At 36.2% G+C, this 23,081-nt stretch overlaps 4 protein-coding genes and 1 long non-coding RNA gene across 6 annotated transcripts; 3 read left to right on the forward strand and 2 right to left on the reverse strand.

Annotated features, from left to right (window-relative positions):
* The first annotated feature begins 646 nt into the window (after positions 1-646).
* On the forward strand, positions 647-1,158 carry LOC121052715. The gene is made up of 3 exons (XR_005809875.1): positions 647-664; positions 745-978; positions 1,098-1,158. It is a non-coding gene; the product is annotated as an uncharacterized LOC121052715 (long non-coding RNA).
* Positions 1,159-1,582: 424 nt separating this feature from the next.
* Positions 1,583-2,541, forward strand: LOC112197200. The gene is made up of 3 exons (XM_040518130.1): positions 1,583-1,600; positions 1,695-2,189; positions 2,278-2,541. Exons 1-3 carry the CDS (start codon positions 1,583-1,585, stop codon positions 2,539-2,541), a joined length of 777 nt encoding a protein of 258 aa, XP_040374064.1.
* Positions 2,542-11,901: 9,360 nt separating this feature from the next.
* Positions 11,902-16,251, reverse strand: LOC112200772. 2 transcript variants are annotated; one of them, XR_002936446.2, is made up of 12 exons: positions 16,092-16,251; positions 15,928-16,002; positions 15,536-15,631; positions 15,378-15,453; positions 15,186-15,281; positions 15,007-15,080; positions 14,769-14,876; positions 14,522-14,659; positions 13,302-13,407; positions 12,811-13,019; positions 12,268-12,386; positions 11,902-12,166 (listed from the first exon to the last, which is right to left on the reverse strand). XR_002936446.2 is itself a non-coding variant. In XM_024341790.2 (11 exons), exons 1-11 carry the CDS (start codon positions 16,164-16,166, stop codon positions 12,318-12,320), a joined length of 1,122 nt encoding a protein of 373 aa, XP_024197558.1. In that variant the 5' UTR covers positions 16,167-16,251; the 3' UTR covers positions 11,902-12,317. The 2 variants fall into 2 exon arrangements, 1 of the variants encoding a protein (XP_024197558.1); XM_024341790.2 differs by having other exon boundaries at positions 11,902-12,386.
* Positions 16,252-16,433: 182 nt separating this feature from the next.
* Positions 16,434-18,340, forward strand: LOC112196129 (F-box protein FBW2). The gene is made up of 4 exons (XM_024336432.2): positions 16,434-16,476; positions 16,511-16,524; positions 17,156-17,568; positions 17,678-18,340. The coding sequence occupies exons 3-4, from the start codon at positions 17,156-17,158 to the stop codon at positions 18,120-18,122; spliced, it is 858 nt and encodes a 285-aa protein (XP_024192200.1). The 5' UTR covers positions 16,434-16,476; positions 16,511-16,524; the 3' UTR covers positions 18,123-18,340.
* Positions 18,341-18,445: 105 nt separating this feature from the next.
* On the reverse strand, positions 18,446-22,609 carry LOC112196128 (G-type lectin S-receptor-like serine/threonine-protein kinase SD2-5). The gene has a single exon (XM_024336430.2). The coding sequence runs from the start codon at positions 21,955-21,957 to the stop codon at positions 19,567-19,569; it is 2,391 nt and encodes a 796-aa protein (XP_024192198.1). The 5' UTR covers positions 21,958-22,609; the 3' UTR covers positions 18,446-19,566.
* Between the last annotated feature and the right edge of the window lie 472 nt (positions 22,610-23,081).

A 23,081-nucleotide genomic window follows, 5' to 3' on the forward strand; every position in this document is an offset into this window, starting at 1 on the left:
AATTACTAAAGAATTTGCGCGATCATCATTATATTGAGCATCATAGAAGCGAAGATCACGTGGTCACTGATTTGTTTTGGTGTCATCCATTCAGTCTTCAAATGCTACGTACATTCCCACATGTTCTTATCATGGATTGCACCTATAAGACAAACATGTATCGTTTTCCACTTTTTGAGATTGTGGGTATTACATGCACTGAGCAAACTTTCAACGTTGCGTTTGTTTACATGTCAAAGGAGGCAGAAGATAATTACAGATGGGCACTGAGTAGGTTAAGAACACTTATGGATGAGGATTCTATGCCTGGGGTAATTGTCACTGATCGAGAATTAGCACTTATGAAAGCCACTGAAAATGTCTTTCCCGATACTCATCAGATTTTATGTAAGTGGCACATTGGTAAGAATGTGATGAGAAAATGCAAAGGAAAATTCACAACAAAAGAAGGGTGGGAAGCATTTAATAATGATTGGCACAGCTTGGTGGATTGTAGCACTGAGGACGAGTATGTACATAGCCTTACAGCTTTTGAATCAAAATACTTTGCATTTCCTGAGGAGATAAATTATTTGAAGACCAATTGGTTGAACAAGTATAAGGAAATGTTCATTGCAGCATGGACAAACAACTACATGCATCTTGGTGCAAAGACTTCGAATCGGTAATATTTATACATTGCCTCATTTCAACTTTGTTATTCTTAATTAACTTTTTTACTTAATCAATTTATTTCTTGATCAGGGCCGAGAGTGCACATGCAAAGCTCAAGCGAGAACTTAGATCTTCCCAACTTGACTTCAATGTATCATGGGAGCACATCCACTCATTATTGTGTTTACATCATACTGAAGTTAAGGCTTCATTTGAAAAAAGTCGATGTTTTGTGCAACATGAGTTTAAGCATGCATACTTGAGAGAGTTGATAGGATTTGTGTCCATTGCGGCATTGAACAAGATCGTCTATGAAGCGAACAAGTAAGCACTCATTGAATTTTAGATTTATTATGTTGGCAACCTTCTATGGAGATAAATTTATACAATGCGAGGTTGTGTTTAGGTCTGATAGTAGGATTTTTTTTTTTTGGATTACATAGGGCTGATGATATTACATCGGAACTTGCATCATGTAATTGTGCCATATGTAAAACACATGGGTTACCATGTGCGCATGAGATAGCTGAATATAAGCATTGTGACAGTCCCATACCAATTACATCTGTGCATCACCACTGGAGAAAGTTAGAGATCGGGGCAATAGTGGAAGACTCGAAAGTGCACGAAAAGGTTCCTTTAAAAGAACAATTAGAACGATTGGCAGAATGGGCTGAAGAACAAAATGAGGATACAAGACGTCAAATCTTAGTGAAGATTGATGAGCTGATAAATCCGACCTCTACTTTACTTAGGGAGCCAGCTGAAAAGAGAAAGACCAAAGGGCGTCCAAGTAAGGAAGACAGTGGCACTCGTCGTTTGCCATCCGGATTTGAAATTATAAATACATTGTTGTCTGAGCGTGAGACCCATTCGCCTCTTCCAAGTGTTCAAAAAGTCTCACGTAAGTCAAATACGAAGACAAGTAATGACCACTCAGAGAAAAGTAAGGTACGGTACAAATATGCTTTTAGTAATATGTACTTGAACTTTATGGATAATTTACTAGTTGTTTTATGTATAGTATTATCTTTTCACAGGAAGATAAGCTGGCTCAGAAGGATATGAGGTTTGAGCTAACTCAGAAGTATACAACACAGTTCATATTTGGCATGCGGCCATATATTATCGGTTCAATGGATGTCGAAAATGATGGTAATTGTGGTTTTAGAGTTGTGGCATCGGCTTTGGGATTTGGTAGAAAACATTGGCGTAAAGTGCGAATTGATTTGCTAAATGAGCTAAAAGGCACGCCTGAGCTTTACGAAGCTCTTTATGGAGGACAAAGTGCTGTGGACAAACTTTGTAAACGAATTAACCATTCTGCGTCCAATATTGCACCTAAACGGAAATGGATGGATCTACCAGACATGGGGCATTTGATTGCAACTTGTTATGGAGTAGTGGTTGTCAACTTATCAGATGGTCAGTGCTTCACATTTCTCCCATTACGTGAATACAGCGAGGGAAAACCAATGGAAGCAAATTTACGTGAGATTGGCCTTGGATTTGTGAACAACGATCATTTTGTTCAGGTGAGGAGTAACATAGATCAATTTGCTGGTAAATTTCATATATATAATTTTATGTGACTAATGAAACTTCTTCTTTTTTTCAACACAGATATGTTTATTGCCTGGGCACCCATTGCCACCGGTTACACCAAATTGGATTTACCATGCAGATGATAAAGCTAAAAGTTTGTACTTGAAATATCAAGACCGTTTCCAACAATATGATCAATTGCCACATCCTGAAAGAGTGACTAATATATCCTCAGAAACAGTGCAACTTGACGATGACAATGAACTTACTGATGAAATTGTTCAACTTGGTGATGCCACTATATCTAGCAAAGAAGAAACAATGCATCTTGGTGATGACTGAATTGTTAGAAACGTACTGTTGGGTTTATTAGCTAACTGTTCAACTTATATTTATTTATTGAATTTGTATAACATTTTGTTTTTTTTTCCTATCAGTTTTTAGTTTTAATCTTGCAGACCATATTGAATATGTATACATGTTCACCTTACAGACCATATTGAAAGTGTGAATTTTGAAGGACTTCCAAATTAATGTTTGAAAGTTTATATTTTCAAATTTCAATTGATTGATGTCGTAATGGAGCTAGGACAAGCCAAAATTTCCAGCAAAAAATAGAACAAAGTATGTAAAAAAAAAAAAAAATTACGAAATGTCAATACACTAATATATAATAATTATATTAAATAATTGCCTTAATATAGTCAAATAATAGGATTAAAAAAAGTAAGGGTATTTTAGATACTTTGGGTTGTGTATCTAGTCAAATATTAGAATGAAAAATTAGATAGGTAGTGTATTAAGTATGGGATGTGTATTAAGAAAATAGGGGTGTGTATTTAAAACTCCTCTTACTAAAAAGTGAAAAGAACTTTTCATACATTCCTAAAAGCTTTAAGAATATATATATAGTAACATTCCAAAATGCTACTAAATAGTTGAAATGTGATATTTTATAGAAACAGCATTTTGTAAATGCTATTGAAGGATTAAATTAAGATAGCATTTCACATATGCTATTGAAGCATAGACAATAACATTTTATAAATGCTATTATAAATGCTATTGTATTATAGACGATAGCGTGTCGTAAATATTATGGAAGTGGAGTTTTTTTATATAGCATTTTCTAAAATGCTATAAAAAGCCTTAAACCTATTATAGTTTGGGCATACATAGCATTTTTCATGCACAATGAATGAGAGTTTATGGTGCAGTGAGTTTTTGATATACATGTACCTTTTGGTGAAGAAATAAAAAGTATTTCATTAAATGTCGCGTAATATTGGTGTTATATTTGTGTAGTTAATGAAGCTAGTTAATTAATATGGAGTTGTCAATATACATGTAAATTTTTGTTAAAGTATAAAAAATATTTTTATTAAATGTGGCGTAATATTAATGCTATATTTTTTCATCTATTACAAATAATTTCACAAATTTTAAGTGTGTGTGTACACAACTACAAACCATATATTCCAAAGACCAACAATAAAAATTGATTAGGTGATTGATATATTTTAAATATTTTGAACCACATAAGTTTTCAAAGAATTGTTCACATAAATGATATCCCACTAGTATATCAATGTAATTACTACATAAAATCAATAGAATTATAGGTAAATCTTGAAGATGTTATTTCGAACTTTTGTAGTTACTACATGGCAACTTGGTTGTAACATGAATACATCTCATGTTGAAGCCAACTCTTACAAAATAATTTATGAGACACAAAGCTATTAGCTAGTCACATCACAAACTATCAATCACAAAAGAAAATGTAATATTCCAAAATTAACCCGAGGAAAAAAAAAATCCCCTCAAAATTTGATTCAAAAGTATCTCGTTGCTTTATTAATATTAAATAGAAAAATTAAAATCAACTACGAAAAAAGGCTCTTGAAAAAGGATGGGGCTCTATGGACTACTCCTAAAGGACCTAAACCAAACTAAACCACAAATATTAGGTTTTCTTTCTTGATAAATAGAAGGTGTTCTTGGTATGACTAGAGGGTGTTATCGTTGCATGAGTTTCTTAACCCATATGAGGCTAGTGATACAGGACCCTCAGTACCATATTTGTGGGGTTTCCTGGTCATCAGCATAGTACTTGAGGCTAGTGAGTTTCACATTTTGGAAGGTGTAACTCGACAAAGTGTGTAATTCGGACGTGTCATGGTCATTCTCAAGAAACCGAAAATACATTAATCTAGTTACAGTTGCCTCCATATTTCAGCATATCACAGACCAAGAACACATTATACGGTGTCGGATATCGCACAGAAGCAGTTTTTTGAAACTTGGATTTACCTGGCGCCTTATTTTTTTTTTTTAGAAGAGATAATGAATTGCATTTATATGCAATTGAGATACAAGTACAGGATATAAGTATGGGAGAGTCAAAAATGATAATCCACAGCCTAATATGAAAGTCAGGAAACAAAAACGCACTCATTACTAACTAACTGCGCTGCCTGTAACTGTCATAAGAATATTTACTTATAACCAGAAAGCGGAAGAAGTGGAAAAATGTCTTCACTTCTTCTCTTAAACCTAATCTAGAAGTCAATTTAGATACATTACATGGGACTACCCACTAGACTAGCATTTGAAACTTTATGTGTGACCATGACCCGCATGAGTTTCGGGTACACACCACATGTTATGGATTTGGCTACTGCTACCTATCTTTTTTAAAGGCATCGCGAAACTTGACTATCATGGTAGGCATGTTGCAGAACAACACCCAGTGGTACTACGATATATATCCATGCAGTTATGGATTCATCCTAAAAAATAATCACTTACGATTCTCTCCCACCTATAGTCTAGACCATCTAAACAGTAAACACCATTACTCGCTTTCCTATCGTCGTTAACTAGGAGATCGACGATAGTTCATGCAGTGCGAGGAATGCATGCGATTTACATAGCCTCTTGTGGAGACACTAGAGGACATCGTGGTGTTCAATTTGCCAGCGACCCCTTTACAGTGAGAACTTGCATCAATACCCCAAGGAGATATTTGTCCTCTATGAGTGATCACATGCAAAAAAGGTTAATATTTTTTTAGGTATATATACATGCATTAAGTTCAGTTTTATGTAATATGTCGAATGTTGTTCTAAAAAAATATATTTATTATAGGTGTAGTTGCTTCACTACTATCATGCGTCATTTTCGTTATTATACGCAGGGGCGGATCCAGGATTCCAAGTTTGGTGGGGCTTGGACTTCTTACCGGTCATTGCTCTCACTGAAATTACCGGTCATTGCTCTACCCAGTTCAAAAGATTCACTCTTGATTGGAACTGTCACAGATTTGGCTACATCATTTACGGAGGTAGTTGGGAAAGTTTGAGCTTTTTTGGAGAACTGTTTAGCAGCTGCTCGTGCACCAGCTATGGCTGCATTGAGACTCAAAGATCTTCCAGCTTCAGATGTTCTAGATTGATCAACGTTTGCAGATATAGACCCCAGCTTGGCAGCTTCAAGGAAAATGGATATTGTGGATTTGGAAGGAGAGGAGTAGTTCCCAAACAAAAAAAAAAAACAAGGCTATATACCTAATATTTTTTTCAGGCACAAAAAGCCCGGTGGGGCTTGAGCCCTACCCAGCCTGTGGCTGGATCCGCCCCTGATTATACGGTTGAGAAGGTTTAGAGGGCTATTAATTTGGGAGGCAGATTATCTAGAGAACAACATTAAATTAGGTTATGTGAATGGTGCGTTGCATTGCAAAATTAAAAAGTTCCAATGCAACATTAAATTATCTAGAGAACAACATTAATTTGGGATTTAAATTTACTCACCACCAATACTTTGGTGGTGATACCACCACTCAATACAAAACTGTCATGTGTTATAAAACACAATTATGGTTAATCATGATGTTTTATTAAAAAATAATTTCAATTAATTCTATATGACGTGACAAGTTTTAATAGGGTGGTGATATCACCACAAAATAAAAGTGGTGAGCAAATTTGAATCCGAAGAAAATGAGCTTTTCTTGGTATATGAGTTCATGGAGAACGACAACCATGATTATCATTAGTTTGGTAAGAATAACTCTAACAGCTTTCCTATAATTTCCATATAATAGGGAAACAAAAGTCAAAGTTTTAGTATCTTTTTCTTCTCCAACTCCAACAGATTCTCTATTTTACAGCAATCTCTAAAATCTCCATATTCTTCCTTAAAATTTTAGAGATTACTGCAAATATAGGAAATTTGGTTTTCACTTTCCTGACTTTCCCTAAAATAGAGATAGTTATAGGGAATCTATTGGAGCAAAAGAAGCTCATTTTTCCTTAAAGTAGAGAAAAATCAAAATATGGGAAAGCTGTTGGGGTACTCTAAGCATAATAAGATAGAAGTAAATTATAGTCGATGTTGTAATTCTATACATAATTTGATTGCTAAAACTAATTTGTAAATTGGCAGGTCTAGGAAACGATCAATTGAAACATGATTGGCATGCAAGGCAGAAAATATGTGTGGATGTGGCAAAAGGTTTAGCTTTTCTCCATGAGGGGTCACCACTGAAAGTGGTACACGGGGACATCAAGGTTGCAAACATACTGTTTGACAAGGACTTTAAAGCAAAAATCCCCAACTTTGGACCAGGGCCAAACTTGAGATTTTTAGCCTTGAGTCGAACTTTAAAAGTTCGACCTCTAATCACAGTATGCATTCAATTTTTCTTTCATAAGAATTTTTTGAAAATAAATCCATAAACTTAAAATCCAACAATGAATAGCAAACACAACATAATATCTAAAATATTTATCTTCGAATAATAAGGCATGAGATGTTCCAAACCAAAATTTCAAAGAATAAGTGAAAAATATTCAAAATTAGAACTATAAAGAATAAGCTAAGATCATCTCCAACAGAGCACTTAAAGCAAAGTTAAATATAACTTTTTGTAAAATGGGTAGCTGTGTATTTAGTTACGAATTTTGAATGGTTATATTTCTATCTCCTATTTTCTTTGCCCTTTATCCAGATGGAAATCTATGATTTGATAAAATATTTGAAATAAATAGTATTGCTGGAGAAAAATTGTTAAATTTATAGTTATATTTCACTTTTTAGTTATTTTAACTCAAAATCTAGCTTGTACGACGACTTGGCAGCACTTTTGGCTGCAAACACCGATATTCATATCACATACAAGGGTAGGAATGCTAATATGGTAGCCCATATCCTTGCTACTCATGCATGCAGTGAGCCCCAATATTTTTTCTTCTTTTCTACACCTTCTTTTCTTCAAGCTGCTATTGCAGCTGATGTTTGTTTGAGGTAAGTTTCTTTTGTTTATCAATAAAGGGCTGACCTCCATTCATTAAAAAAAAACTTAAAATCTAGCTTACATTGTTGAAGATGCCTAAAAAATATTCTACACCAAAAGTCAAATTAATAAAGTTTGAATGGTAGACATAAGGAGAGATTTAATTTTCTATGACCTTTGGATAGTTGTATTGTTGCATATAATGTGTATATACTTTTCTTTATCCTATAAATATAATTAATCTTTTTCTCCTTAAGGGTGATTGATCTTTTATTTAATATATATATATATATATATATATATGGTGTAAAAATAGGATAGAGAAAAAAAAATTATATCATACCATTCAATCTGTTATGTAAATAGACAAATGCTCATTTTGTTGTAAATATTAATGTGGCTATTCATATTATAGCAATTAGTGTTGCATGATTTACACCAATTTAGATTGATTGGTAATCAACAAAATATAATTAGCAATTGATTGATCTGTAATTAGATGAGTGATTGGTGTAATCATTAATACTTATCTTTTTGTATACATGAGGTAGTCCTATATAAACCTCATGGTGAGATGAATAGAAAGACATCCCGTTCTCTGTGTCATTTCTCTCTTCTCTCAAACTCTCTGACTTTATGTTTTACAATACATTTCCATTTATTGATAACAATAGTATGACCGATCATTGTAAGACTAATGGTTGATGCATTGTAAAATATACGAATATGAAAATAGCACAATGGTTCCAGAGAAGATATTTGAACTATTTATGTTGCTCTAACTTATGAAATTATTTAGTCTTTTGTGTGTAGTGGGTACATGGCACCATAGCTTGTTTTGCACAGTCAACTCGATGATAAGATCATAAGATTGATAATAATAGTTTGGACTTTGGACTACTTGCACTAGAGCTCATATCTGGAAGGAGTCTTCACCAACAAATGCTCGTTTCTATTTTTTGTTAAATATAGTATGCTCGATCATTTATAGTTACAATGGTAGACGCATTCTAAAATACGATATGAAAACAGTAAAATGGTTCTAGAGAAGATATTTGAACTATTTTGTTGCTCTTCTCGATCTTTTTTTTTTTGTGTAGTGGGTACATACCAGAGTTTGTTTTGCACGGTCAATTCAATGATGAGATTGATAATTACAATTTTGGAATACTTGCATTAAAGCTGATATCTAGAAAGAGGCTTACAGATTTTTCAATAGGTGAAGGCCTTGTATATATGTTGGGTTAGATATTCATTAGATTTATTTATTTGGTTATTTTTCTTCTTTGTCTTGTTGGATGTTGCATCTATTGCTAATTTTTGCTTAATGTTGTAGGCTCATGATTTAAGAAAAAGGAAAACCTACTGCTGTTGGTGGATCCAAGTTGCAGTGAAAACTACAGAAAATACGAAGTGATTAGTGCAATCAAATAGTGCTCTACTCTGTATTAGTAGATCACACGAGCAAAGACCTGCAATGATCGAAGTTGTGAAGATGCTTTAAGGTGAAGTTACTATGCCTGAGTTGGATATGCATTTTGATAATGATGTCGAGGTTCAGTCTATCTTTGCTGGGATATTGGAGGAGGGTCGTATGACAACTGAATATAGACAACTAGATCCTATCTGCAACACGTCTGATTTTTTCTCATGGTCGTGAATTGTGTTGAACACCATCAAGAGATCAACCATTTTGTATCTATCATTGTAAAAAACCTTTCCAATTCTACTCTTATTTTTCATTTTGTATGTTTCAGTGGTATATGTTTGAGCCTATAATCAATTACTACTTTGATAAAAATTCAGCCATGGTAACTGAGGACGAGAGGACACATGATGACAATTTTCCTTTAACCTCTTGAGCCTAAATTAAGCATTTTCTTTGTGAATCCATCACATTACATCATCTCACATTAAAACACACACACCTGAGGCGAGACTCAAGAGGCAGCTGACTGAGACCCAAAAAATTTTTTAGACCTTGTTAGTATGTTTATATATATATATATTAAATGAAAGTCCAATCTTCATCGTTATTTATTTTTTTGGCCGAAAGTATATAAATTTAAGAGGCTCAGAACTTATTTTTACATCCAGTTAAGCTGTTACGAAAATAGGATAGAGAAAAGTGTATATATAGGAAATGATGATGATTAACCTTTTAATACACACGTGCGCGCACCCACACACATATATATCAAATAAAAGCCTAATCACCATTAGGGGTAAAGATTTATTATATTTATAGGATAAAGAAAATTTTATATACATTAAATTTCTATATGTATATACAAGATTAAAGAAAAGTTAGGATAAAGAAACAGGGCCGGTCCTGACATTTTAGAGGCCTGAGACGAATAAATAAAATGTGGCCTCACATAAAAAAATTATATAATAGAACAAATTATATATATAAATTATACCCCTACATTAATAGTATTTTTTTTATAAAAAAAAGGTGTTTAATTCTAAAGTAATTTTTCTGTTAGAAGTTGAAAAAATTCAAAAAAGAACAAAATATATTTAACTACAAAAGAAACAAATGAAAAACAAAGGGCAAATATATTAGTATTCAATTCCAATATATTCTTTCCATAGAAGCTGGAAAAAGAATGAACAAAAAACGTTTTATTACAAAGAAACTAATTGAGAAAGACAAAAAAAAGAGGTCATTGTGTTTCGAACCTTGGTGCTCAACAGCAGAAGTATGTTGCCACTGCACTAGCACGGCTACATAGGTTAATATGAGGAAAGAACTATATATAATTATACAACATATATATGTAAGGTTAAAAAAAAAAAAAAAAACTAGCGGAGGCCCGCTTGAGAGGGGTGGCCTCAAGCAGCAGCCCTCAGGGCCGGCCTTGTAAAGAAAAGCCATGAACCCTAAACGCGCGCGCATACACACATATATTAAATAAAAGCCTAATCATCATTGGGAGTAAACAATTTATTATATTTATAGGATAAAGAAAAGTTTATATACATTATATGCAACAATACAATTATTTCAAGGTTAAAGAACAGTAAATCTCTCATTTTTGTCGACCATTCCAACTTTATTAATTTACCTTTTAGTGTAAAATATCTTTTGAACATCTTCAACAATGTAAGGTATATTTTAAGTTCAAATAACTACGAATCTAAAATATAGCTATAAGTTTAATAATTTTTATCCAGTAATTGAAATAATGTGATCTCACGGACAAACTGTTGGCATGTTGTGCATTCTTAGTTGTAACATTAACTGTTATTTATTGAAAATTCAACAAGAAAAACTAAGAAGATACTGTTTTAAATATGATATTTTCTCTTTATTGAACATTGAACATGAAAACTCATCAACAAAGAAAAGAAACGGATGATGAGCAACCACCTGTATGATGTTTAATCAATTCCATTTAAATCAATAGTCATACTTCTTGGTGCCTTGGTTAAACTGGCATGGGCCACTAGGTAATATACTCCATGAAACAGTACATCTAGTTGCTGTGCATTCTGGCTTCTCACGGGATTGTATGAAGATATTGAATTTATGAAATACGCTGTCCCACTTCCAATTACAGTAGATTGCGGTGGAGAATCGAAAATCGTACTGATACGAGCCGTGAGGGGGCAACATATGGAGACCGAGATCACCTTCTCTGTCGGAAGTTTCTGCTTGGGAAATGGGACTTCTCCGGTGCACATGCTCATGAATTGGAAGAACAAAATTGTAAGTAACAATAAGAATATATAACATCCAGTGGTGAAAGCCATGCTTAGTTCCTCGATGAAGAAAGATGGTATGTGAAGGAAGAGTTATGGTAATGGTAACATGATTTAATTACTTTGGTTTTCAAAGATTGTTTAATTGTTAGGGTACGTCAACGAAAATATTACATTTATGGTAGTGGTAGTAATATATAATTAATTCATTGTTATATTATCAATGGTCAACAAATTTAGTTGCAATGAATCTCAGCGAATTTAATTCATAACATTAGGCTTATTTGTTCGTTGAGTCTTAAAGAGTCTTCCGAATACAGTGATGAGGCTGAGCTTTACAGAAAGTTTTATGGTTACAAGTGGATAGCGTTTCAAGTAATTGTTAATAAATTTTTATAATTATCGTGCTCAGATCATTCTTGCACCATATAATTCGATTAATGTGGTGATTAGAGATTAATTGATGCATGCCAACTTGCTAAGATAAGTAGTTCACTCAATTTGACCCTTAACTGAGAAATTGGGCTTTATTTGCCTTTGTTTCTGAGTGACATTCAATGTTCTCATTATCATTTCAGCGCGCGGGCACATACATTTTTTTCTTCTCATTACTGTTCAAACTTGCAGAAGTCGGAAGTAAATTCTTGTTCCCTGTTTGATTCGGAAAGTGGGAGGGCAGCTTTAAGAACATGAGGGGCAGCAAAGGGCAGAAAATTATCATCATAATATTGAATCAGTGTGTTTATTAAGAACCGAGATAGATACAATACATGTCCAAATCTAGATTTAAGTCCACCAAATACATGAGTTGAATCTTCTCAAAATTCCTAGTGCCGTAGCCCAAAGCATGCTTTACATAAAAGAAACCCTGAGATGATAACTGAGTAACCGTTCCATGAACCCATTTCCCAATTCACGCCACTAATGCATAAATGAGACCCTCTGATTAGCTAGAGAAACCTGTTCAATATCATGGAATCAAAGCATCCCAGCAACAATGTTAACAGGATACATATCTGAAGACTTCTATAAGAAAACATCATATTAGGTACAGTGGCAACCTTGGCCTCTTCTGCCACAAACACGCATGGATTAATATCTCCTTTCATGCCTAGTCCAGCTTGACATTAGAGTACAGTAACGTATCCCTGGTGATTGGCATATTCAGAAGGAAGTATACCTACACAAAAGCAAAAATCCTTAACCACTAGTTAACTGCATTTCATCCCCGACAGCCAAACATTTACTCTTATTAAAAATACAGGATCAGTTATGAACATATTGAAAATCCAAAGATCAACCTTACAGCCTAGTGTACAAAAGATATTTGATTATATTGATTTGACAAAGATCTGAACTTCTCAATTTTTACCTAACAGCAAATCCTTACATCTATTAAGTCAATAAAGATGCTTCCAGTAGAATCAGTATGAGAATATTAAGTCAATAAAGATGCTTCCAGTAGAATCAGTATGAGAATTTTCGCCTTACTTTTGCATTTTTATTGACGCAAGTCAAGTCAAGTATGATAGACAAATGGTCATGGATCATTTATACTCATTCTTATTTTCCCTTTGTCTTCTTTGGCTGTTACTATAACTTACCCCTAAGAGAGTTGCAATGAGAAGGATAATTCCTGTGATCCAAGCAATTGTTTTTCTAACCAATAGCACTTCCACAACAGTTGTATTTGTTGGGGTCTTTGTTTCTGCCAGCCAACGAGCAGATGGTCGACTGGTAAACACCACATTCAACATCTTCCCTGATTCAACAGGTGCTACTCCATCAAAGAGGATAGCTCCAACAATTTGACCTGCCAAATTGTCAATTTACTGTCACATTCAATGACAAAGGAGAAAAGCTTCAACCAATATATTAAAGAAAGAAAATACAGTTACTCGACAATATTCAATATACAGTACAAAGAAATTTTAACTTCGAGAAGCAATAGTTACACAAATTTTAATAAGTGAAGACTGTTACGTAACATCAAGAGTGAAGACTTTTCTTTCCCAGGCATAGGAAAATCTAAAAATCATAACGCCAGAAAGCATAAAATCAGACAATACCTACCCAAAATAAAAATGTATATTACCTTTGTATGCATGTTCGAGTAAATCAAATATCTTAGTCATTACAGCAACTAGCACTTCCATTCCATGTTGAGCAACACCGTCAGATCCATACTGCTCTTCTAAAACCTATCATAATGTTATAAACTATTTATCAAGCTATGAAATAGTAGTCATAAGAAAATACACTAAAACATGCCCTATCCAAATAAAATAAAGAAAATGGAAAGTGCATATACTTATGATGCAAGTGTGTGCGAGTGGCTGCTCATGTCTGCACATGCACCAAAGACACGTAAAATATGGAGAAAAAGACTATCAGTACTCTGAGCCTCTGTTTTGCAAAATAAGAGACCAGTGGAGAGATGCCTCCTCCTGATAATACCATGAGTATTAACTCAATCTTGAGCATCCAACCTACTTCCATATCATGTGATAGGGTTGAAAATGGGGCGACTTAATCATTAGCATGCTAAAATGAGTAAAACAAGAATCTCAGAGCCTCAAGGTTCCTACACTTCTCATCCAGTCCAAAAACTTGTGGGAAACAGTTTCAAGCTAAAAGAGACAGAGAATAAAGCACCTTGACTATTGCTCACAAAATCTATACCTTCTTCAATCCCTACCATTACTTGAAGCTAAAGATAAAAAATCAATACTCTCTGGAATGTCTTTTCAAGGACTTTAACTCAACTTGATGAAGTTTCAGGCATGCTAAGTGGCAATAGATAAAGATGATGTAAATTCCAAATTATTCGGAAATTTAAGCAAACAGGAAACATCCAAGCTAGAACGTCTGCTCTGCTGATCATAATTCTCGCTTCTGAAGTTTGGCTAGTGGATTGCTATTGATTTTTACCGTGATCTGCTTCTATTTGTTTTCTTCTGACTAATCTAGCTGCAGGTGGGGGAGTTGTTAATGATGGTTAAAAAGTACTCCCTTGTATAATTATTATTGGATTTAAAGATAACGGGCTAATGCCGGGTTGTACTTCCTTATGTTATGATCCTCACGATAACTAAATGTATACATATGCACACAACAACAGCACCCTAGTCACTTAATACTTCGACATAATTCACGCAGGTCACAAATAACATTGTCCTTATCTAAACTCTTAAACTACTAAGCTATAGAGTATATAAGTTTCACTTCTACCAACAAGCACTTTGCAGAACATTTGCTACCATGCGTTCTAAACTTTGAAGTTACAATAAATAAAACAATAGAAGAAAGCAACACCTTGATGCCATCAAAACTGCCTGTTAATAGCTCAGCTGGGCTGTGGATACTATGCAACAAATCTTCATGCAACTCCATTGCCCTTCTAAAATTGTGGATGAGCGCCAAATGGCTAGTAATGAATTTTCTGTCTGCTTCCTGTATACATATAAAATTCAACCCTCCAATATATGAGGTCAAGTTGATTGGCATATGTATGTAGATATAATCAAACACTAGACCATATGATACTGACTGCTAAAAGTACCTTGGACATATGAAGCTTCAACTGATCACCATTGGCCAAGGGGATGGCCAACTCTCCGTTTAGCGCTTCCAATGTATCAGGAACATATGATCCGCCCATCCAAGAGGCCTAAAAGCAAATTAAATTAAAGTGGAAGAATAAGTTCATTTTCATGTAAACAGGAGAAAACTGAGGTTATGGAAGAGATGGACAAAATGGACAAACGAGACAATGAAGAAAAACTCGATGCATGACTTACAAAATTGCTGATTTCATTGTCATTATAGTCTGCTGATTGCTCATCCAAAGAAAACACAGATACTTCACTTTCATCTGCAGTAATACACATTGAGAACAAACTAATGTAATTCCAGATGAGGAATGGTAATGTCTAAGCATTTGTTTGCCAATTTATAAACCTAGAAAAGGATCACATACCAGGAAGCTCAATCTCAACTTTCTTCAAGCCAAGGTCAATCTTGGTTTCATAAGCACTTTTAAACATGGAATTTTGTTTGACAACAAGAGTAGGATCTGCATATATAAGACATCCATCTAGTTATTAAGTGCACAACATAAGACAACATAGCAGACCAATAGAGTCAGGTTAATAGGCCTAAGTGTAAATACCAGCAATTCCTCTGACTTCGAGCACGAAAACAGCGCGAGGTCTATTAAATGGATTGGGCTCAAGAACCTCATTTAACTACCAAAAACAATAAGAAAATATCACGAGTTAGACCTTGGAGTAAGGTTACGATAAGCAACTAGAGAAGGAGTTAAAGCACCTTAGATGAACCAGCAGCTGAGAGTGAAGCAGGCGGCGCAAATCCAAGCAAGACAGACACGGCGGCACTGACTTCCGGCAGCGACATTGAGTCAGGCTGTGAAAGTAAAAGCATCTAATCTTAGCAAACAAACTAAAAACACTAATATAGATTGCGAAAAAAGCTACTTCTTGCAACATGAAATAAACACATCAAATGCTAAAACAGTCCCAATTAGGAGCAAAATCGGAAACAGATCGATGAATACGATTGAATTTGTAGGAGATTCAGCCTGGTTCTAATCCTATCTAGCTTAACAAGTGCATTAAGTGGAAATTCGATGAAAAGAATCAAAATTGGCGAAAACAAACAGGTAGAAGAGAAGCAACGGCATCAGCTGGTGGAATGATTACCTCGACTACATCGTTGCTGCGAAGAAATTGATGAGTGGAGCTATCGATAAAGAAGACGGAAGCAGTACCTTGGGCCTGGATCAAAATCGAACCAATTCTCAGATCAACAACAACAACATCACATCGATAGATATACATATACAGATACACAGAAAGAGACGAACCCTAGCTTGCGAGAAGAAGAAGAAGGAGGAAACTGTGAGCAGATAGAAGCAGACGAATCGTGCGAGCGAATCCATGAGGGTGAGATAGAGAGAGAGAGAGAGAGGATCTGATTGTGGTTCAAGGAGAGTTGGAGAGAAAGAGAACTGAAATTTCGGTTACCGTGGTTTTACCGAAAAGTCCTTATCACTGTAAAAACAAACCGACGTCGCTTTGCTTTTTACCCTTTTTCACTTTACCCGTGGAAAGCGGCGTCGTTTCGGATGCGTTCTGTAGTTCTATAAAGTATAAACACGGTCTCCTTCAGCAGCAACAGTGAGAGAGAGAGAGAGAGAGAGAGAGAGAGAGAGAGAGAGACAGCCCTTGTGTGATTGCTTCCATCTTCAGAGCTTCATATCGGTCGCCAGTTTTACCTTCCAAAAGTTTCAGACTCAGGTTAGAGTAGTTCCGGGCTTCTTTTTTTTTTTTTTTTCGAATTTGGAATCGAATATGCGACATTGTTTTTTTCTATTTTGGATTTCACTTCGGGGATTTTGTAGGGGTTTATTGAGGCTTTTATGGCTTCAAGGCTTCGCAAAGCTTTCATTTTTGAACACTCTATATTGGTTTGTATGATATTCTGCTGATGCTGTTACTTGAAAGCTTTCATTTATTGAGCTCTGTTACTGTTCATTGACTGAAGATGGGATTGGAGTGTCAATTTGATTTGCTAAATGGTTCGAATTTGTTGTTTTTGGTTTTCTAGTACATTCAGTTTTGCTTTCTGATTTCTGGGTAGACCTGCATCATAGTTAGAAGGGATGCAGAATCTTCAGCAAAATATAGTAATGTGTGTTAAAATGCAGTGTATTTGATCGATTCTGGAGTCTTAATCTGATTGTTGACGTTCGTCCTAGTATTCTTTTCGATTTTTGTCAGATTAGGGGCGCATTTTATCAGTAAAATATATGTGTATATTGTATATTGATGCGCATAATATACACAATCAGCAAGAAGTGTGTTTGTTTTTGTACACTTGGGTGGTGTGTGTTGATGGCTTTGTCTCTGCATTTCATTTCTTTTATAGATGGATACACAACGACGATGGGACGAGTTAAACCCTGACTGTTTACTAAACGTGTTTGGAAGACTTGGAATGGAGGAACTGCTCTATGATGTCCCATTTGTGTGCAAGTCATGGCATAGAGCAAGCCACAATCCATCGTGCTGGCAATCTCTCATTTTTCCAGACATTGATCATAATGCTGTTGACGAAGATGAGAATATCAAATATGATGCTTCCTCTGCGGACAATGAGTCCAAACCTCAGAGTTTTGGTGCTTTCTATGACAGATTCATGCATGAATATCAAATTGACAGCGGTCGTTTCTCAATCGGTGGTATTATAAAGGTTGTCATCAAGCGCGGCAACGGACTTGCTACTGTTCTTAAGCTACCTCAAAACTCCACAGAAGAAGTTCTTACGTCTGTTTCAGATGTGTAAGTTTTCTCCGAACCAAACATGTATTCTTTGTAGATTGCATCTTTCCATGAAGTAAGTTTCCATTTCCCCCACAAATACTTCATGGTATACTACTGTCGGTTGCAGGTGTCCTGGACTTAAGTTTTTGTCTCTATCGTGTGACTACAAGTTCTCAATCCTTTCAAAGTACTCCCTTGCAGTTCTGGAACTGATTACGAATTGTACAAATTTGGAGACATTGTCATTGGAAAGCAGTTGCCACCGCTACGGCAACCAGAGATTTAATCATGTTGCACTTCTGGTACAGATCAGCATTCACTGCAAGAATGTTGTAGATTTGCGCGTGTCGAATTCCCAGATATGTAAATATGGGACACGCTCGATTACCGCATTGCTGCCTAAAATAAAGTACTTGAGCTTTAGGAAGTGTGACGTTGATCAAAAAGATCTCATCAGCTTACTGCTGAGGTGCAAAGAGCTAGTGCTTTTGGATATGAGAGATTGTGTAGGTTTTAAGGTTGATGATGAAATATCTAAGCTTGCTTCTCATATCAGTACATTTGTCTATTAAGTGTTCTGTAGACGCAGTTGTCAGCTATCAATTGAACATGATTGAATTGATGGAGACATATAACTCAAGACTGAGGTTAGAGTTTGTTTTTGTGTTGCAATTGAAGATGTAACAAGTACCTCTGTTATGTCATCGGATATGTATCAATATGTATCAATTTGATATTTCTCTGTGACATCTGAGTACATTTGTGAGCAAAAAGTGTGTTTGAGTACAGATCCTTTGTGTACTGTGACATTAGAAGATTACTTTCATTTTATTTCAAGGGGATTAGTGTGATTCTGGCCATTTAACATCTATCCCATGAAAGCCTTCCACATCTGACTTATTTCCTCTGGATATTTAATGGAGTATTGATGTGCAAAATTAAATGACATTGGCACTTGAATAAAACAATTTCTTCTACTGTTTTGATAGAACAAAGCAACACATGAACAATTACCAAGGCAAGAGCTTTTGCAACCCTCCAAGTAAGTTCCTGAAGAGGGTGAAACAAATCCCAATGCAAAATAATAGAGCCCATCACCAGCAGTTGTAAGCATTGTAGAACCCTTTGAACATGAGGTGACACTCCCCGACTTGCAATTCGCATGGGAGCTAAGACCTGTAGGTCACATTGTTGGAGATTGGTTCGCTTTGAAGTTTCATTCCTTCCTGAGACTCCTGGTTCCATAATAGAGTATCAGTTGGATGACTAGAACTCTACCAAACTACTCCATTGTCATCCCCAAGCAGAACCAAATTTCCCGAGTCCTGCAACTCCGTTGCAGTAACTGTTTTGCCACCAGTATCTATAGACCAAACCACACTTCCACCCTTTTGCAACGACACACTACACCCTTATCATCAAACACAAATTTATCAGAATTAGAAACTGGGGAACCCCTATTTGCAGTCCATACTATATTCCTGCTGTCCACGTAGACAATACAAAGCAGGAACAAAGTGAGTGGTGACAAAGCCAAAAGCAAAATCGGATTGATTAGACGAGAAACAACCCATCATTGTCAAACCAATTCATCTGAGCCCCTTGAAACCCCGGACTAAATTTCCCAAAATTTCTAACACTAGCCAGGCATGTTTCCTACTAGAGGAGAACAGACAACAATATGAAGTCTCCCATAGCTACTCTAAGAACCAGTATTCAGCTAAGATTCTGAAAATCAAAGATTGAAGAAGACAGCACAACCAACCAAAGAATAGACTAGAATTCTTCACACCAGAAAAGGAGGGTGTGAAAAAAAAAATATGAGGTAGCTAATCACAGATTCACAGGATCAAGGTTCAGAAACTGAATCTACCCAATTTCAGTATACATATAATCCCAAAGTTTCTAGAAGAAAAAAGTCCATTACCAAATAGAAATTGGGGAAATGAAAATGCATGCACTTTAGAAATGCCATCAATGGCTTCAAGAAATTCTCTTCTCGTGTTCAGCAAATGTTCATCTTGGTCCAGAAAGATGCTCTGCAGACAAATATGCATTACTGTTGCAGCACGTTGGTCCGGAGGAAGTCATTGTTGAAGAAATCATTGCTAAGGAAGTTGGAGGCTGAGGAACAGGACAGACCCCTTCAAAGATTTGGACAACCTTGGCCATCGACGGCCTCAGAGACATGTCTTGCTGTATACACCACAATGCAACAATAATCGCGGTAGAAACCCTCTCATCGGCATCATCTATCTTCAGCTTGGAGTCGACAATGTCCTTCATTTTGCCTTCTTCTAGCATCTTGAAGGCATAGGATGGAAATTGAGATTTTTCAGAACTTTCTGATCGGTCATAGTTCTTTCTCCCACCGATAATCTCTAGCAACAGCATTCCATAGCTATACACATCACTCTTCTCCGATATAGCGCGGTTTGTGATCCACTCTGGCGCAAGGTAACCCCGAGTTCCTCTAAGTGTTGTGAAAACATGGCTCTGCTCCTTGGTCATTAGCTTTGCCAAACCGAAATCTGCGACTTTGGCATGGTAATTGTTGTCGAGGAGCACGTTTTGAGGCTTTATGTCACAGTGAATAATCTTTGAATCACAATCTTCATGGAGATAAGCTAGTCCTTTGGCAGTACCCACTGCTATGTTGAACCTTTTCTCCCAATCCAATAAGCATTCTTCATTTGTTTTCTTGAAAATCCATTTATCCAGGGAACCATTTCCCATGTATTCATAAGCAAGAAGTCGATGGCTTCCTTCCACACAGAATCCTTTGAGCCGGACCAAGTGAAAATGACGGATACAGCCAATGGTGGTTACTTCAGCTCGGAACTCTTTCTGCCCCTGACCAATTCCTTCCAACTTCTTCACAGCCAGTCGGGTTCCATCTGGAAGAACTCCTTCATAAACTGATCCAAAACCTCCTTGCCCAAGCTTCTTTGAGAAGTTATTCGTTGCAGTTTGTAGATTCTTGTAACTGAAACGGATGGGCATACCAGTTAAATTTTCCAAGAAATTATCCTCTTCTGAAGTATCTTCAGGAGATAGTGGGGCATCTCTCTTCCTCTGGTAGTATCGGTATCCTGCAAAGAGTAGGCCACAGATAACAACTACTGTCGAAACAGCAATCACAATATAAGGGAAGTGTTTCTTGCTTCCGCTGCCTCCATCACTCGACACTTTAACATAAGAAACAAAGCCCTTGTCGGACTTTTGGAAGCTGCCTATCCTGTCAAACATATAACAATTTCTTGTACTGTTTTGATAGAACAAAGCAACACATGAGCAATTACTAAGGCAAGAGCTTTTGCAACCCTCCAAGTGAGTTCTTGAAGAGGGTGAAACAAAATCCAATGCAAAATAATAGAGCCCATCACCGGCAGTTGTAAGCATTGTAGAACCCTTTGAACATGAGGTGACAATCCCCGACTTGCAATTCGCATGGGAGCTAAGACCTGAAGGGCACAGGCAATTGTTGTTGCTGAAACATTCAAAATATGGATTACAAGGTTCGGGGGTGCTGCATGGGTCCCCTGGTATTTTCGCCGTTGAAGGACCATTTGAATCTCCATTCTGAAGATTGGAAAAGGAAATAAATCCATCATTTCCCAAAACTGCAATCCATGTGGCATTAACATCAACATTGGATGAGAAAATGAATTGCCATAGTAGCACTTTGGAACTATCATAGAACTTCCATGAATTTGCACTGATAGATGCCGAAGTGACTGCCCCACCATCTGTGTTGATTGTTTTACGGCTTTCCTTCCCCATGGACCAATAAGGCTGTGGTGTTTGGAAACCTGCAGAAAGAATCAAGTCGCCGGACTTGATTTCAAGAATGTAGGTCACATTGTTGGAGCTTGGTTCGCTTTGAAGTTTCATTCCTTCCTGAAACTCCTGGTTCCATAAAAGAGTATCAGTTGGATGACTAAAACTCTGCCAAACTACTCCATTGTCATCCCCAAGCAAAACCAAATTTCCCGAGTCCCGCAACTCCATTGCAGTAACTGCTTTGCCACCAATATCTACAGACCAAACCACACTCCCATTTTTTTGCAAAGACAAACTACCCTTGTTATCAAACACAAATTTATCAGAATTAGAAACTGGGGAGCCCCTATTTGCAGTCCATACTATATTCATGCTGTCCATGTGGACAATACAAAGCAGGAACAAAGTGACATCTTGAGGAGTGGTGACGAAGCCAAAAGCAAAATCGGATTGGTTCGACAAGAGAAACAACCCATTATAGTCGATCCAACTCAGCTGAGTTCCTTGAAACCCCGGACTAATTTTCCCAAAATTTTGAACACTAGCCGCCAGGCAGGTTTCAGATAAAAGGAGAACAGACAAAAGTATGAAGCCTACCAAATGAATGAGATTCCAACCTCCCATGGTGTTTAGCTAATATTTTGAGACTCAAAGATTAGAAAAGAAGGACGCAGCTAACCAAAGAAGAGTCAAGAGACTTCCAGTAGAAAGGACCATAAAGAAAAGGAGGACGTGAAAAGAATATGCACTTCAACTGTTTGAATAGGTACCCAATCATCTAGGTTCAGAAACTGAATCTAGAACATCTCCACTGTAAACATAAATTTAGCAAAATGACAATACAGTACCAAAAAAAAAAGAAAAAGGAATTACAGCACCAAAAGAATTATAAGAAAAGACAAACCAAGCTGAATCAAGAGAAAAGGTGTTGTAGCATACAGGAGTAGAACATAAATGGCTAGCCGATGGAAAAGAAGGAAGTTTCACGACTTCACCAGTAAGAAACGAAGCCAGAGAAGAGGAAAACCAGACCTTATATCATTCTGTGTTGAGAGTATATATAAATTCAGCATTAGCGATATTAGTCTTTAGCTTCAATCAAACTAGTGGCGGTCAAGGCAATACCCGCCAACGCAGGGCCCGGTGTTGAAGCAAAATTCAATGATGGGCCCTAAATTCCAGAAAGGAAAACTAGTAGTGTCCTCTTCGACAAAGATATGTGATCTCTGTAGGGCGTCTATTTTTTCATTTGGTCGAGGTAGGGGATGGTTTGGTGCAAATTGGGTTGATGAGGGAAGAGACGAGGATGGTGGTTTTCATTTTGATCCATGATTTAGTTCTATGAGCCTATGATAAAAATGTTCATGCATAACAAAAAGCTGATTTCTCGAGGTATTGTTCTACCTACCTCCAAGTATTTCAGCACCTTTTTGATGTCTACATGCTATAACCTATTGATCTACTTTTGAATACATGCTATGATGCTAAGCAATTGAACATGTAAAATGTGTGCAATAAAGTAAATTCAATGAAGTAAATGAGACAATTGAGGCTAAAGAATCAGTTAAGAGGTTTTCCTACACTGAAATGATGGGGAGTGTGGCTCAGTGCTTCTCTCTTGAAAAAAGTAGTGGAATCGATATCTCTATAAATCGTTTTGGGAATAAAGATTTTAAGTTCTTAGGGTCTATAGACAGTAACTTGATCTTTTTTTTTTTTTTGAGAATAAGATCCTTTATTAAAATGAA

This window comes from Rosa chinensis, chromosome 4, assembly GCF_002994745.2.
Source record: "Rosa chinensis cultivar Old Blush chromosome 4, RchiOBHm-V2, whole genome shotgun sequence".
NCBI lineage: Eukaryota > Viridiplantae > Streptophyta > Magnoliopsida > Rosales > Rosaceae > Rosa > Rosa chinensis.

What these genes read in the sequence shown, in the direction of transcription:
- LOC112196129 (XM_024336432.2), top strand. Translation starts at nt 17,156, where the DNA reads ATGGATACACAACGACGATGGGACGAGTTAAACCCTGACTGTTTACTA. An exon ending in CTTACGTCTGTTTCAGATGT is followed by an intron (nt 17,569 to 17,677) that starts GTAAGTTTTCTC and finishes TGTCGGTTGCAG; the next exon opens with GTGTCCTGGACTTAAGTTTT.
- LOC112196128 (XM_024336430.2), bottom strand. Translation starts at nt 21,957, where the DNA reads ATGGGAGGTTGGAATCTCATTCATTTGGTAGGCTTCATACTTTTGTCT.
- LOC112197200 (XM_040518130.1), top strand. An exon ending in ACAACGATCATTTTGTTCAG is followed by an intron (nt 2,190 to 2,277) that starts GTGAGGAGTAAC and finishes TTTTCAACACAG; the next exon opens with ATATGTTTATTGCCTGGGCA.
- LOC112200772 (XM_024341790.2), bottom strand. Translation starts at nt 16,166, where the DNA reads ATGGATTCGCTCGCACGATTCGTCTGCTTCTATCTGCTCACAGTTTCC. An exon ending in CGAAGTCAGAGGAATTGCTG is followed by an intron (nt 15,282 to 15,377) that starts GTATTTACACTT and finishes TTATATATGCAG; the next exon opens with ATCCTACTCTTGTTGTCAAA. An exon ending in AGTTGAGATTGAGCTTCCTG is followed by an intron (nt 15,081 to 15,185) that starts GTATGTGATCCT and finishes GTATTACTGCAG; the next exon opens with ATGAAAGTGAAGTATCTGTG.